A 17,453-nucleotide genomic window follows, 5' to 3' on the forward strand; every position below is an offset into this window, starting at 1 on the left:
GTTCTAAATTTAATTTGTTACTGTAAAATTAATCTGTAAATTGTAATTTTCGACAAATTTGCATAAAAGTATCCTTTTAAATTATTATTGTTTGTTAAGTTATAGCAACGCAACACTCGGGTGATCTGCTTAGGGGATGCCTTCCGGGAGGTCTTTTTAAGGGTAACTGGGCGTTATATCTGTGCCGAACACTCCATATTAACACCCCTTCAATGAAAGAAAGAAAAAGAAATGAAAATTCAGGTGGAGAAAACCCGGAAAACGCCACCGGTCAACCCGAGACCGAACTCCCAGTATTCGGGAGACGGAACCACTCGGCCACTGGTGGGCCAAAAATATTATTAGAATGACGATTTCCAAATTTATACATCCAGAAATAGATACAAGCAACGTTCCCTCTATTTTTTTTTTTTTTTTTTTTTTTTTTGTAGATGAGCGGAACATATACTTTTCTGAGCAAAAAAAATTTTGCTGAGCAGATTCTGAGCAAAAACTTTTCTGGGCACATATATATAAAATCTTATTTTTTCCTATAAAAATTAAAATAATTAATTATAAACTAGAGACTAATATTCATTTTAAAACATACTTCCATACAAAATATTATCTTTTGTCAATGATTTAATGTATTTAATCGAAATATGCATAGCAATAATCACGTTGCAGACAGAGTGAGAAATAAGTAAACAACAATTCAAATCAGTGTAATAAATTAAAAGTTTTGGTATAGAACTAATTATAATTTAAGTTATATCAATCCCTCTAAAGAGTTTATGTTAATCTTGATATTTCTGCACAGTTTGCAAAGGGCATTTGTTAATATTTAAGAAGGCGGGTAATGTGTCAGTCTACCGTTCTGGGGGACCACGGGTCGAATTCCGGCGAGAAATTCCAGGAATCTTTTTACGAGAGGTCTGTCCCCGTCGCTTGCCACCCACCGCACTATTGTAGACCTGGCCAAATACACTACGGCCAGATCTACAATATAATTATAAACAGGTCTCACCTTAAAAAGCCTATAGGGTGATAATAGTAGTAAATGAATATATACTTTTAACGAGATGAGAGATCGATGTTTCAGCGTTAATCTGTGGTTTCAGTTACTCACAGATTATCTTTAATATGTGAATAAATAATTCTGAAAAATGAGTAACTGAATATTATGCAAGATATGAATAACTAAAACTTTAAGCAAAACAATGCGTTTTTATTGGTATCGTGGGAACCACACGCTAGTTACAGGCACATTGTTTTATTACGAGGAATTTTCCGATGTAAATTGAGTACTTTAACAAAAGTCACATAAGCGTCACTATAGTAAAATAAATAAAGAAAAGCTGCATGCTTAGTCCGTTTTCATCCGACATTTTTCCTGAAGGACTTAACAAGTTCGAACATTGACGAATAAATGCGGACAAAATTGAAAATAATATTCAAGTGACGTCAGTATTGTTATCGTAAATATTTTATAAATATTTTTCCTGCAATTATTGAGTAATCACCATGAGTATGCAAATAAACTAATAGATATTAATTAATTATTAATATTTTATTTTCAGATACAAAATAATATTTCATGGTTAAAGATTGTTTTCTAGGTAATTGCATGGCTCGTTTATTCACGAATTTCATTGCGTTCCCTTAAATCTTTATAAAAAAATCTATAGTTTTAGATTACGAAAGTTGAAAGAAAACAATATGAATTCTTCAACTCAATTGAACGGGGTAAGGAAGTTTACAGACAAAGAAGAAATTCGACTTTCTACCTACAGAAACCAATGGAAGTCATTGGCCTTGTCCATGAAATTCCTCGGTTTGAAATTCGAGAAAAGGTTTACTCCACACATTATTTTCATGTTGATAGGAGTAAAAATATTTACCATTTACTTCATATACGAAAATATCGTAATGTTAACAAGTTCTTCTTCGTTAATTAATTGGATCATGCTTACATATTTTGGATTCTTTCGTTTCGTAAATATTTTTTCTCTGTATCATTTTCATCTGAAAAAGAAGATAATTATCAAGAAATTAAACGATTTGTACGAAGTTTCTGGCATAAGCAGCCAGACCTGCATCAAGTCCAGATCAATGCTGATTAAAGTCTGTTTCACTTGGCTCAACAGTATCGTCTTCAGTATCGTGGCTTATCTCAATATCTCCAATAAAAGATTCCAATTAGTTGGTATTAATGAGATATTTCATATAAATTTTGATGGTTATACAGCAGATATTATTACATTTCTTTTATATTTCTTCGGTAACTTTGTCATTCCCTATTCAGTTCCATTTTTTGTTACTTTATTTCTGTTCCATATGCAAAGAGTTTGAGTATTCTTTCGTGTTAATTCGCAAAAATCTTGCCGATAAGCGCACTCCGAAACAAATTAACGAAGCATCTTTAAAGTATATGCGGATATCGGCCATATTAAATGACATAGAAAGTATTTTCTCCCCCGTTTTATTTCTGTGGTCGATTTCGATTGTTGGAAATGTCGTATTTATCATTGGTAGTTATTTACATATGGTGAAGTTCTATATCGACATGAGAGACGTAATATCTTTGTTCTGTTGTACAGGATTTCAATTTTTATTGTTTTGTAACGTTTGTTTCTCTTCATCGGATATGAACCGAGAGGCCAAGAAGTTTGCGATGTGTATTTACAAAGCCTCACTTTCCATAAATGATCAAGCCGTTCGGCAATTTGCCTTTCAGTTTTCTATGGAAATTTTGCAAGATTTGCCTAATTTTTCTGCGTGGAATATGTTTTGCATCGATAATAATCTCACAATGGCACTTTTTAGTGCTGTTGTCACTTACGGTCTGATTATGCATCAATTTTCAAGCAAGGAATAGTGAAAAGGAACTCGCATAATCGTGAACATGGATGTCGACCCTCATCCTTCCTCCTTTTTGTCTGAGAAAATACTGAAATGAAGCAAAGGTCTTCACTCCTATTAGAATTTATTTCAAATAAATGTAATTTGTGTAATTTAGAACGTTAAAAATAATCGGCGAAAAAATAAATGAATCGAAATTCACTGTAACTATTATAAAAGTTTTCGACAAAATGTATTATTTTGATTATAAATGTCATATTATAAAATTGAAATAAATATTTGCTGCTTAAAACTTTTCAGTTTGGTTTATTTATTTACTACAACGCGATCTGCCAAAAAGGGAATGCCTCCCGGAAGGTTTTTCTTGGAAAACTGGTCCCTATTTAAATGGAGAACATCCGAAAAATTCCGTGTGGCTGGTCTCTCGAACAGGACCGAACCCACGGCCAATTACCAGTGTTTGGTGGCTTTACCAACTCTGTCACTGATGGAAGTTGAAGTATTTCCAATATTTTATTGTCGTAGTACGGTATTATTATTTTTTACTCTTCTTGTTTTTAGAAAATAATTTACTTTTTTTCAGGCCCACAACTGAGCGGCCGTAATAAAGGACGGGGCCCCGAAATATCCTGGACAGAGTAAACAAAAGTATTCGATGTTCTCTGCCGGATTTGATTCTTCCCAGCTTCGTGCCTTTAAAGCAGGCTTATGGGAAACTTCAATTATCATTATAAGCAGAGCGTCTGTCAGGCAAGCGAAAGCAAGCCTTGACAGACGCTCTGCACGTAATCGTGCGCTGACGCGATATAACTCTATCATTACGTACTCCACCAACATTCGAATGGGCTACTCAAAGCAGACATAGTCGCGTAGACTAAATACATAAACGCGATAAACATAGTAGAGCGCGTGCGGCTGATTTCAGGGAGGCTATGTCTCGGGAAGAATCACACGTAGTTCCTGTGACTTTTTTGCTCCTAGGGCATTCTCTTCTGCTCTGTTAAGATCCCAACAGTATCATTTACAACTGCAATTGTACACAGTTTAAAATGTTCAGTTCGCTGTCATTTATCGCGTCTGCAGTTCTGCACCCATCTTGCCTTTCTTTGCTTATCTGCAGGAAATTTAAATAATCTAACATCCGAACTTTTACAATCTGTTGCCAAACAATACTCTATTCTTTCACTTTTTGAACACTTCAACATAACCGATTCACGCATGAACCTGTATCGATAAATCCCAAAATGGCCACTGCCGCAAAGGATCACGGATCGTGTCCAGATCATTTCTATTGACCTCTGTACTGAATTGCTAGTCTTTAAGCCCTCTGTTGGCTAAAATATTCCCTTTTGGAATGTACGAATAGAAAACGTCACCATTTGACAGTCCATTAGATAAAAAGACCCTTGACGTGTCTCAACAACAACGAAGTTTAAAAGAAACTATGCTGTCACCTGTTTCAAAAAATTAATATTTTTATAATTATATACTTTCTTAATTATAAAATATTTCCATGTACTTGTGAGGACCCGAACGGGGGTCGACTAAAAGGGACGAAATGGAGCTTTCCATTGTTTAATGGAAGTTTTTCTGTGTATTTAAAACAATGGAAAAGAACGAATTCGAGAAACTCGCGCCGAGAGAGGAATCAAGTTCTGTCGCGACGATGACCTCTCCCGCGCCCTCCATCGGGTTTCGAATTGGCACCAGGTGACAATGAGAGACCAATGGAGAGGCGATTTGGGGGAGAAAAATTATAAAATCGTCGCTTCAAGGACATTCGGAGCTCTTGGTCTTTGGTTCAGAGTGCTCCGCTACTGGATTCTGGCTAAAGTTTAACAACGAAATCTGGATCGTCGCTTCGAATTTGTCTCCGACCTCCGCTCCCGACGAGCTGCGCCCAGGTACATCCCGCCGTCGAAAAGCATCACTTCAAGCTGTGCTGTGAGCCCCGTGTCCGACGCCATCCACCTCAAGTCATCGGAAGTGTAAACGATCGACTAGACTTTTGAACGGTTGCACGGACTGCTCCATCCCTTTGTGTGGCCTTACGCCGAATTTATAGAGTTGTTGTAAGCTCCATTTTTATGTTTATTAAACGGTTGTTGATGAACACAGGTCTCAGTGAGTCATCCACCCCCACATGACCGTCTGACTGCTCGACCGCCTTTGCTTTCACACACTCCCGTCGGCAAACCTTACATACTTAAGTTTTATAACTTTTAAATTCAAAACCCTGAAAACTTTTCTTCGAATTTTCTAATAGATCTCTAATGTAAATCTTATCTATTTACAATTTTCTTTTCAATATTGTAAAGTTATAATTTTGTATTCGATCGTAAAAAATCGATTTTTTGAAAATTACCCTGTCTTGTGTACTTAGTTTAGTGTTTGTGTTTAACAACGAGCTACAATATACTATATATAAAGTGGCTGTGACCATTGTTACAGCGCTCTTGGTGGCAACGACGAGTACTATGAACCGCCATTTTACTTTCAGTCAAACATTAAAGTCTGTACCACATGTTAGACAGGATTGTCACTTTTAGATGAGAAAAATCGAATCTAATCTAGATTGTTTCGTTTGCCCCAAGATTTGAGATTTGGGCAATTAGATAAATGATACAAATCTGAATTGTTTCATCTCGAATTTAAAATAATTAAATAACAGCTAAAGAAGACAAGATCAGAGTTTAAAGTGGTAAGTGTAGTACTTAACAATATTTTTATAATCTAGGTACGAGCCAAGTCTTTATATGGCTGAGAGTAAATTGTTTGTTTATATTGTTAATTGTTTGCCTTCATTGTTTGTTTATAGTGCACAGATAATAAATAATAGTAGGACAAAAAGCATAATATTAATTCACGGCAATAGGTAGCTAATAATTGTGGGAAATGGAAGAAGTGCTTCATTATCCCACCAAAAATACGCAAAAAAAAACAAGCCAGTAAATGAGAGAAACTGATTTGTAGAAACTACACCATTAGGCATAAAAGCTTAGATTTGAGGACTGTGACAAGTTTTAAAAAACTTGTAAATGTTAATAACTAATAACATATTCATTAAGTTCTACCTGTCTAGAGATATGACACATGACAACCCTCTCTCCCCACTCCTTTAATATTAAACAGAAATGATGCTATTAAATTAATAGAGAGGTTGCGGCCGAAGTTTTCAACGCGAAAACGTGTACGCGGACGTTCAGCGCCGCCTTCCTATAAACCTAGAAGTTTGACAATGGCGTTTGGAACGTCAGTGGAATCATGCTCGACGTTTCAAACGCCATTGTCGAACGTCTAGGCTTACAGGAAGGCGGCGCTGAACGTCCGGCATAGACGTTTTCGCGTTGAAAACTTCGGCCGCAACCTCTCTAATAGGGGGTATCAATGCTCCTTATACACAAGCTATCACCAAATTTCATTTCTTATAGATACGAACACACACACACACAAAATAGTTTTTCCTTTTTTTACGTTTCTGGTATAAGAAGGTTTTAAAACGTGAGATTTCCAAAAAAACTACGAGGTTCAAATTTGACACAATTCCAATGCTTTACCTTGTTTTGTATACATAACAGCACGGGAAGTAAAATGAAGAATGTTTAGAAATGCATTTAACTTATTGCTACAGAATATTTTATCTTGTTTATACACGTTTAAATAAAGGATTAAAAAAAGAAATGTCTTAGTTTTTACTTTTAATTTTGAAAGTAAATAACAAGTAGATAGAGCGACTCAAAATGACCCTTAGTTAAGAATTAAAACTCTTCCTTTCCTTTTCACACTTTAACACAAGTATTCTTGCTCGTTGCCTTTACACAACACAAATGCCACGTTCCGTTGACTAAAAGAAAAATGGCGAACGTGTATTCAATTTTCCTGGACACGATATGCTTCCGCCATTCTATGTAGTATATTCTAGCTCGTTGGTGCTTATGCAGATTATAATTTTATTTACTTTCAAAAACTGGTGCTTATTATTTATCTAAAAATATTGAAAAGGGTAAACTCTGCCACAAAATTAAGTGAAAGGCTTCGAGTGTAAAAAATATTCATTAAACATTTCGGTAAGTTACAATAATAAATTCGTTACTGTATACAAGTTTTATCGATAAATAAATTAAAGATTTTGATATAGAACTAAATATAATTTTAAAAAAATAATCGCACAATCGTCATCACGGTAAAATAACTCGAAGCGGTACTTGTCGGCTCGTCCTTCAGCCAAAGACGTTTTTCTTGAAGGAATTAAAAAGTTTCAGCATTGGCGAAAAGCAATGAGAATATTGCAAATAATGACAACACTATTACTATTGTCAAAATTGTTTAACTATTTTGCTTATAATTATTGAATCGTCTCCATGCACATGGAAAGAAAATGTCAATCTTATATATTAATTTATTTTTAGATACAAAATAATAGCTGACGGATAAAGAAGCGTTATACAGGTAATCGCATCGCTTATTTATTCACTAATTCCATTGCTCTTCCTTAAATTTTTACTACATTTCTACTTTTAGATTTCGAAACTTGGCAGACAACAATATGAATTCCTCAATTCGCCTAGACAAAATCAAGAAGTTTATAGACGACGAAGAAATTCAACTTTTCACCTACATAAATCGATGGAAGTCATTGGCCATGTCCATGAAATTCCTTGGTTTGAAATTCGAGAAGAGATTCACCTTACATATAATTATCATGTTGATAGCAGCAAAAATATTTACAATCTTCTACATCTACTCAAATATTGTAAACTTAACAAATTCTTCTTCTTCGTTAATTAATTGGATGATATTTTTATATTACCTCTTCTGTCTTTCCATAAATGTGTTCGTTCTGTATCACTTTCATCTGAATAAGAAAAAAATTATGTCAAAATTAAATGATTTGTACGAAGTTTCTGGCATAAGCGGAGAGATTTCCATCAAGTCCGGATCAATGCTAATTAAGGTCTGTATCATTTGGTTCGGCACTATCGCCACAAATATCGTGGTTTATCTCGATATCACTAAGAAGAAAGTTAAGTCTAATGGCCTTAAACAAATTTTTCATATAAACTCTGACGATTATACAGCGGATATCGTCGAATTTCTTCCGCATTTCCTTTATAGCGTTACTATTTCTCTTCAGTTCCATTTTTTGTTACTTTATTTCTGTTCCATATGCAAAGATCTTGAGTATTCTTTCGTGTTAGTTCGTAAAAAGCTCGTTGATAATTGCAATTTGAAAGAAATCAAAGATGCATCATTTAAATATATGCAAATTACGGGCTTGGTAAATGATATAGGAAACTATTTACTCTCTCATTTTATTTCTTTGGTCTACTTTGATCGTTGGAAATATCATATTTAGCGTTGGTGTCTATTTTGAGAATCTGAAGCCTTCTACCGACTTGTCGATCGTCATAAGTTTTTTCAGTTCTTGTGGTCTTCCATTCTTTTTATTCTCCGATATTTGTTTCTCTTCGTCGAATATGAACAGACAGGCCAAGAAGTTCGCAACGACTCTTTACAAGTTGTCACTTTCTATCGACGATCAAGCCATTCAGCAATTTGCCTTTCGGTTTTCTGTAGAAATTTTGCAAGATTTGCCTAATTTCTCGGCGTGGAATATGTTTTGCATCGATAATAATCTTACGATGACAATTTTTAGTGCCGTCGTCACTTACGGTCTCATTGTGTATCAATTCTCAAGAAGGGAATAATGAAAAGGAGTCACATAATCATGGACGATCTTCACCGTTCACTTTTTCCATAAAAATATTGATATGATAAAACAGGCTTATTTGCTATCAATTTATTGCACATAAATGTAATTTCGAACATTAAAAATTACCCACAAATAAATAAATCAATCGAAATTCACTGTAACCATTATATTGATACTATACTATATTATCATACCATTATATTATACTAGACTATATTGTATTATTTTGATGTTAAATGTCAGATTGCAAAATTCAAATAAATGTTCGTTGATTCAAATATTTCAGTTACTGTATTGTTTTTCTTTTTACTGGCCCACCAGTGTCCAAGCGGTCTTCATTTCCTGAACACTGGGGAGTTCGTTCGTGGGTTCGCGCCTCGCTCGGACGGGCTGGCCACGTGGAGTTTTCCGGGTTTTCTCCATGTCTGTATAGGACTAGTTTCCCTTAAAAAGACCTCCCGGAAGGCACCACCCCCTAGGCAGAACGCCTCGTGTTGCGTTGCCATAACTAAACAAGGAAAGAATCTTTCTTTTTGTTCTTTCTGCCTTATAGGAACAGAGAGGACCTTTTTTATTGGGCCACAATTTGGCGACCATGATGAGAGATAGGGTCCAACGCATTCTGGAGAGAATACAAAAAATTTCTTGATATCTTCCGTACTTTATTCCATCCCGAGCTGCCCTCAATAGCCTCGAGCATCGGTTCGGCTAATAACCAGCTAAAATGAACTTCGTTTATTTATTGATCCGTCCTTATATTAATTTCAATGAAACAACATAAGACCCTTCTGCTTAAAACGACTTCGTACTGAAACCGACCCGTTTTCGTATTATGCAAATGAAGAAAACCTGGAAAACTCCACGATGAGATTCATTTAACAGAAATAGCAAATATGATGTTAATTATAATTACAAATTGATTACATTCACGCTTTCATGACCCAAATCGAATTCATTCGCGAACTCTTGACTCTTCTGTGGAATGCCCTTTGGTTTTATTCAGCCCCCCTGCAGAACTTATGGATATTTTATCTGACGTTATATTTACTTCAATAAATAGTCGACAAATATCGATCGTATTGTTTATTCGATTGGTTGAGACGGTGCACGCGTTTATCATTTTGGGAGTTATGTAATTTTGCGAGCAGTTTAAAAATATTGACGTCATACTGACGTAAAAAGCACTATCATACCAAACAGATCGTTAGTCAAAGATGGCGGCCGAATAGGATGAAATATCCTTCGGACAGATATCAAGTATGACGTTATGACAGAGATAAAGTCGATTCGCATGTTATAAAATGGTGCGAATTTCCTTAACGCTCGGTTAATTTATCATATTTAAGAGCTACGATGAAAGAAGTCCTAGGAAATTTATGATACTGCATTAAAACGTATGACTGATCAAGTATAAATGGCTTGATTCGTATCTTCGTAGCTATTTATAAGGCCTGTAAATTTTGCTAAAAACTATTACATTCTGCAACACGATATATATAAAATATAGTCGAACCTTCAATAACGGGCGCCTGTACAGAACGGCCATTATTCGAAAGTTTGACTGTATATTAATTAAAATTAGGTTTAACACAAATTTCCAGTCAGAAAACGTTCGAGTATTCGCGATAGTTCGTCTTTTTAACGACAGATGGAGTGCATAAACGACCGGTAAATTTACCGACGACGATTGACGTCATTTATCGCTCTGCAGAATTGAAGTACAGACGTAATACTGACGTCATTCCATTCGAATACGGCTACAAATGAGAGATAAATTTATCCAATGTAAAATTACCATAAACGCATTCATTTTTAAAAACTTTTAATTTATTTATTGCAAATTTACTGAGTTTAATTAATTCTTAATTTTTAAAATAATTATTCAAAAAGCATTATTATTCAAATAATTAAAACTTGTAAATATTTAATTTCATTTCTTAATATTTCTGAAAACTGTACATGGATATACAAACAAACATTTTTCAAATTGTTCTTTTAAACTATAAAAAAAATATTAATATAATAATAATAATAATAATAATAATAAATAATAATGATAAATTGAAGAAAATGTTTAAACACCTTTTAATACAAAGGAAAAATCTTTTTTTTTTTTTGTTGTTTTTAATACTTTTACTTTAAAATACTGGCAATTTCATGAATCTATTCTTAATGTTAAACAGTTTCCATGTGAAATATGACAATTTTTTCCTTTGTAATATGTTTTTAAAAAAGAAACTTGTGTCCTTCCTTTCTTTCCAGTAATTCGAACAAACTGGCTGTAAAGTGTGTCCTGATATATAGTATACTGCATGCCGCGTATAATTTAATTTAAAATTCTGTCCGGTTTCTAGTATCCCAGTAAATATACAGAATAATTTAACACAGTTACAATTGTTTCCTCCTTACAAATTCGGGTGATCGACGAGGAACTCGACACGAAGTAGAAATTTTAAGTCCTGTTGATATTACGTAAAGTATAATTATATATATGTATATACTGTATATTATATATTTATATATACAATTTTTTTTTTATGTACAAAATTGTTCTTAGTCGCCGTCTCCGTGTTTCTACTTTCCTACAGAAGATTTGCCTTACAAAAGGAAAACTGTATGGATGCAGAAGAATATAAATACTTTTTCAGAAGACAACATTTCGTTAAATAACTAATTTATACTCATATATGTTTATATATATATATATAGATATACTGTACTTAACTGTTTCTAATAATAGACCTAGTTAAATGGCATGCGTTTTACCCAAATGATTGTCCTTTCGAGCGGCACGTTGCGGTAAAACGCCGACGTGCTCGCGCTTTGTGGACGTGTGCGGGCAATTGTATTGGTCCGACGCGTACAGACTTTCTCGACGATTTATGAAAGCGAGTACAACTTAACGCAATTTGGATCTTTACAAAATGTCGCAAAATTGTAGCGCAGTTTTGGTTTACGGTACAGAATGGCAGAAGGATAGAAACCTGGTCCAAGAATCTTAACCCAGTAGAAGAAACGGGATGCAGTATTTAGAATATAAAACATTCTTAAAGGGATCAAAAAATTTAATGAGAATGAGATAGAGAAATGTCTTGAATTTATTTCACAGTTCTAAAAAAATAGTGTGTTCTCGAATTGCAAATTAATTCGAATCGATCGGAATGAGATGATTTTATGAGAATGGAAGTTACGAATGGTTTCTATTAATTTGGGAAAGCCTCGAAAGAGAATTTCAATGGAAAGAACATCTCACGAGCACTATACTAATTGCACACTGCTGACTATTTTCGTTACAGATACAGTACATAATTAAGATACATCTTATTTCTTTTATTTTATCACAGCTACTTTTCGTATCAGGGTATATTATCTTGTCTTATACCTTCTCCTGATTCCATGACAAGAGCTACCTCTTTATTGCGATGTTCCATGGCGGGACCACCATTTATTCTCTGACGACAGTTTGGCGATGTTCCACCACTGACCAATCCGGTTTTCGGGCTTTCCTTTCCTTCCTTCTGCATGCCGCAACATGTTTGGGCAGTACAATTCATACTAGAAGGGCAATCGAGTACACAATCTTCTTTATCTTGTTGCTAAAATTTAAAAACAAAGTTAATAATTATAATCATTTATATATGCCATTTTAATATTTGTGCTTAAAAATAGAAAAACAAATTATTTTAGTTTAACATAGCTGCAAGACAGTGTAAAAATTGAATGTTGGGAATTAATAACGATCGTGTTATAGTTAAAAAAGTTAATTCAACACCCATTCGATTTACAAAATGTTTTGCACTAACATCCATTTGTTTTCTTGAGGAAACTGATTTACATCTATAATTCAATTTCATAATATATAACTGATACTGATTAAACAAATTCTAATTCCGCACGATTCACTTACATTTCCCAGCTTAGATTTATAAGTCAAACTCTAGTAATACAGAATAGGGTGTCCAAAAAGTTACTGAGCAGTAAAAAATTTGTAATGATTTATAAAGTTTTATCATGGTTTTGCATAAGAGACAAGTTGTATGTCCCATGTTTCTACTTTGTGATAGATGGCATTACTGTTGTTCTAGTTATTGGAAGACTTCTTTGTTGATCATGTAATCTGGTCCGCCAGGTCTCTGAACCTCTCCCCAGATTTTAGGGCTTCTGGGAGACATTTCTGGCATCTCCTCTAGGAGAAACTGCAATATTGTACATAAAATTTCACTTTTATTAAAACCTTACTATTCATTGGAGAAAAGTTAAGTAAGTTTACAGACACCCAATACAAATGTACAGTACAGTGAAACTTCAATTTAGTACGATCCCTTTGTTCCTTTTAAAACAGACAATTGAGTATGTCACTAGACTGAAGTACATCAAATAATAATAATTATATATACTAATGAGGCGTATGCATGAATTTGAGTCATGCAATTTGGTATTAACAATGTTGTTTTCGATGGAAAATTGTACAAAAAGTAATTTGCTGATAAGGAATTCTCTATTTAATTTTTATGGAAAAACCTACTCATGAGTATTCAGTGGTGCTTTACAAAGATTACATTGTTTAGGAGGGTACTATATATAGATTTAACTGTATTCCTTGTTAATTTACACTCCTAAATTATGAATCAAGGTGCACATTAAAATCTTATTACCTTTAAATAAATTTAGCAAAATTCAAATACAAGATAAATGTCTGCATGTTTATGAAGATAAATTCCACAGTAAGAAGTGGGTTACAAACTCTGCAGTTTAATATTAATAATATTTGTATCCACGGTACCATATCTATGGCAGCAGTTACAAAATACCATACGCTGTATCTGTATCAAATCAAGCCTTTTTCATGGCATACAAGGCAGTCCACCTACAGATGTGCTTTCTTGATGTAAATCAGTGGAAATATAACCAGCTGATGCTGCCAGATCTAACACAATTATTTATTCATTTTCTTTGTGACCAAAGTAGTTCTTACCTTAAAATTTTATATAGCTCAAGTCGGACAAAAGGTTACTATTGACCCAATCCATTATTTTTTTATATGTTGCTTCCAGCTTTTGATTGTATCAACTAAAGTGAATTGATGTATGCAAAGTTCACTAATTCTCCAAATCCATACTGTAAAAATTTGATGGATCCAAATTTTTTTTCTTACAGACTATGGTATGGTCATACAAATATAATACAGAATTTATAACCACACTATATGGATATGGTTATGATTACAGATACAATAAGGATATACTATGGAATTTATAACCCAATCAGAACTTCTCTACTGGACTATAAGAAAAAGTAAGGATAAAATAAATATAACTCTAACAAGTTATTTTCTAATATACAAAAGGATTAATATTCTTTTACACATTTGTAATTTATAATGCAATCACGTAAGACTTACTTCGGCTGCAAGATCGGCAAATTCGGGTTGAATGGTGGTCGAATGTATTCCTTCATTATGGAAGAATTCTTTCACTTTTTCTGCTATTTTCATGTAATCAGTTAAATTTCTGCAACGTATATGGGCAGAAGCGATGATCCTTTCTCCTGCCAATTGCCACACGTGAAATTCATGAACAGCCAGCACACCGTCAATCTATATTGGAAACAACAGTTAAACACGTAAAACTAAAATTTAATGTTTATTTATTAAATTACTGTATTTGCATTAAAAATAAGCCACACAAATTTTACACTCTTCCAGAAAAATAGTTTGTGGCTTGTTATAAGCCATACCAAATACAATTGACTTGCACATGCTTCAGCAGCCCAGATGTAATGTCCTCAAATGCAAATTCCCACATGTTAATTTCATTAATGCTTTTCATCTTCTCTTTATTTGTGTGCTGTGGCACAATGAATTTAGCAAAAGTTAAGCATAAGCACATTTCTTACACGGCTAAAAACAAGAAAAAGATCATGTTTGCTGTGAGAAAATTGTAAACAGGGCAGGTTCACAATTTGAACTTGAAAGTCAAATTCATAGACAGAATAAGTTTAAAGCTGGCATTATTCAAATCCAAAGCAAATCACAGAGCTACCCAAAACAAGTCATCCAGAAATAGATGACAGCCTACTTTCGGATCATGAGAGAGATTCAGAATACATCTAGCAAACACAACGACGGTATATAACAAGTGCCAGAATTAACTTCAAAGCACACGAAGTTGTCCAAGTATGCAGATATTCCCTGTGAAATATTCCAAGAAAGCAGAAGTTGGGTAGATAAATTCATGAAAAGTCAAGGGTTTTCACTAAGATGATGCAATTCAGTTGCACAAAAACTCCTAGCAAACTTTGAGAATAAGCTCGTATATTTCCATAATTGATCTCCATAAAGGGACAACTTTTTGATGGGGCAGATCAATAATATCGTGAATATTCCAATTTGATTCAGTATGCCAAGGAATTATACAATAGATGACACCAGCAAAAAATAAATCAGAATAAAGACTATGGGTTATAAAAACACCAGATCACAGTCATGCTGGCAGAGACAGAAACCACTATCAAGAAGAAAAATGTATTAAAAAAAAATGAAGACAGATTCCTATTGGGGTATTATTCAAACACAAGAGACAGATGACAATATTTGATGTTAGATTGACTACACAGTTTTAAGAGAACATCCTGGAACTCTTTTTGGGCTTCCTTTCAAGTAATACTTGTATTAGATGCATTCAGAGGGCACCTTACCAACAAGGCAAAACATGAAATTAGGAAACAAAGGACCAAACCGGAAGCAATCCCACGGGGATGGCATCGGTATTGTAGCTATTTGATGTCAGTATCGATAAACCATTTAAAGCCAATGTGATGGAGTATGAGACGTGGACAAAAGCTCACATCACGTACTGACACCTTCAGAGAAAATTTGGCTAGCCTCTGACCCAATTGTTACAAGATGGATCAAGGAATCTATAGTCATTAAGTAATTCAAAAAAATGCTAATTTAGCAATGTAAAGACAATACTTTGTGATGCTGATTAATGTCCACAATATCCCATATGGACACACCAACGGATTGTGTATTCTGTCTTTGCTTCTGAAAATAAGCAGCAACCCAACTCCAGTCCATAAAATTAAAGTGAAAAAAAAAGCGTGGTTTATTTTCATGTAAATATGGTAATAACTTACATCTTGCAGAAGTTTTTTCTGAAGAGAGTCCACCTGAATATGAGTTGGAACAGTCTGCAGCAAAATTAAGGCAGATTCAACAACTAAACAAAAAATAAATATGTAAATAAGTTTTGCATTATTTAATCAAATAGACAAAAACAAAATTGTGTAATTTGTGAAACAGGCAATTAATGTATCAATTTTATGATTCTAGAATATTCCTACCAAATTCACAAAATTAGCAACTGTGTCAAGCAACACTAGTACAGCTTTATGATAAATTTACGACCTTATGTATTTTGGCAAACTCATTTCATTTCCATTTGCCATTCTTTTTGGAGTTTCTAATTTTGAAGATTTTACAGCAAGAATGTAGAATGTTTCTTTTCCTTGTATTATACAGCGTAGTTTACTTATATTATTATTGGCAAATAAATCGAGAAATACGCATTCTATGAAAAAAAATGATATACTTGAAGGGGGTCATAATATGGCGCTATCAGTTTTGCTGTAGATGGTGTCACTATCGACGAAACTGACATTTAGCTACTCTTATACTTAGTTATATGATATAAAGTGTTGAATTTATAAATGTATGGTTTATCTTTTATTAAATAGAAGATAAGATCATTCATTTCTATACTTACATAATGGCCACGTTGATCGCATGATAAGACAAACCATCACTATACTGAAATAAAATAATTTCATATGATTAAACAGAACTTAGGAACAATTTTAAAATTTAAAATAAATTTCAGGAATTTTTTCCTGAAAAATCATTTTCTTGAGAATCACAATTATTTACACACACACACATCTTGAGATGGAGAGAGGGATTCATCGTGGTTTTTAAAATTCTTTGAAATTATCCCATTGGTATGTTATTGCTGCTATAAACTAATTCACTTTTTTGGCATTGTATTTTCATTGATTTAAAAGATTTTAAAAATCAAATGATTAAAAACTTTTTCTCAAATTAATTTTGTCACTTTTCAAATTAATAAAAGGAAAAGAACAGCACCAAAAGTTTGAAAAAGATTACACAAATTTTGAGGTATCATTCACTTTTATATCAATTCAATTCTTTATTGTATAAACCTTAGTTTGTTACAGGGGGGGTTAAAATCTATATCGGGGATGGGCAACCCGTGGCCCTCGGGCCGCATGCGGCCCGCAGTAATATTTTTTGCGGCCCGCGTGGCATAAAACGTGAATAAATATATCAATTTCCCAGCTTAATGAGATATTCGACAAAAATTCAAACATTATTTTCTACAACTTATATTGGTGAAAAGTATTTTCGCAATGAATTTAGTAAAAATTAAAACAAGAAACCGACTAACAGATACACCGAAACTAATTTAAAACTAGCAGCGACTGACATTTAACCAAATATTTCCGATATATTACGTTTAGATCGGTGCCAGAAGCTATATTAAGTATACCTATGCTAATTTATAATTATATATGAATAAAGAATTGTGATTTACCGACAGTTGCCCCCTCTTTTCTCTTGTGCGCGGCCCGCGTCAGTTCAAAAGTTTTGAAATGCGGCCCTTACGTAGAAAAAGGTTGCCCATCCCTGATCTATATAAATAAAAATGTAAATGTTTGTTTGTTCCTAATAGCTGATCTCCGAAAGTTCTTCACCGATTGCTTTGAAATTTTGACACAACATTGCATTCGAATACGTGCATGTTGCATGTTTTTATATAATATACCAGGTTGTTCAATAAGTTTTGTCGTTCGATAAAAAAAACACAATTTTATGGTTTGA

The 17,453-nt window shown here is 33.7% G+C and overlaps 2 protein-coding genes across 7 annotated transcripts in view; one reads left to right on the forward strand and one right to left on the reverse strand.

The window, feature by feature from the left end:
• The window catches only part of LOC136983153 (dynein regulatory complex subunit 2-like), a 400,360-nt gene that overhangs the window by 263,225 nt on the left and 119,682 nt on the right, over window positions 1-17,453 (forward strand). The gene's annotated exons all lie outside the window — the stretch shown is intronic.
• Window positions 11,864-17,453, reverse strand: part of ZnT63C (zinc transporter 63C) — a 46,927-nt gene continuing 41,337 nt past the window's right edge. For all 6 annotated transcript variants that reach the window (XM_067279806.1, XM_067279805.1, XM_067279804.1 and 3 more), the window contains exons 6-9: window positions 16,321-16,364; window positions 15,692-15,774; window positions 13,956-14,150; window positions 11,864-12,150 (exon numbers count right to left, since the gene is read on the reverse strand). In XM_067279806.1, the coding sequence (XP_067135907.1) occupies window positions 11,911-12,150; window positions 13,956-14,150; window positions 15,692-15,774; window positions 16,321-16,364 (562 nt within the window). In that variant the 3' untranslated portion in view covers window positions 11,864-11,910. The remainder of the gene's footprint in view (window positions 12,151-13,955; window positions 14,151-15,691; window positions 15,775-16,320; window positions 16,365-17,453) is intronic.

Source organism: Centruroides vittatus, unplaced genomic scaffold, assembly GCF_030686945.1.
Source record: "Centruroides vittatus isolate TY-2023 unplaced genomic scaffold, ASM3068694v2 contig_877, whole genome shotgun sequence".
Lineage (NCBI taxonomy): Eukaryota > Metazoa > Arthropoda > Arachnida > Scorpiones > Buthidae > Centruroides > Centruroides vittatus.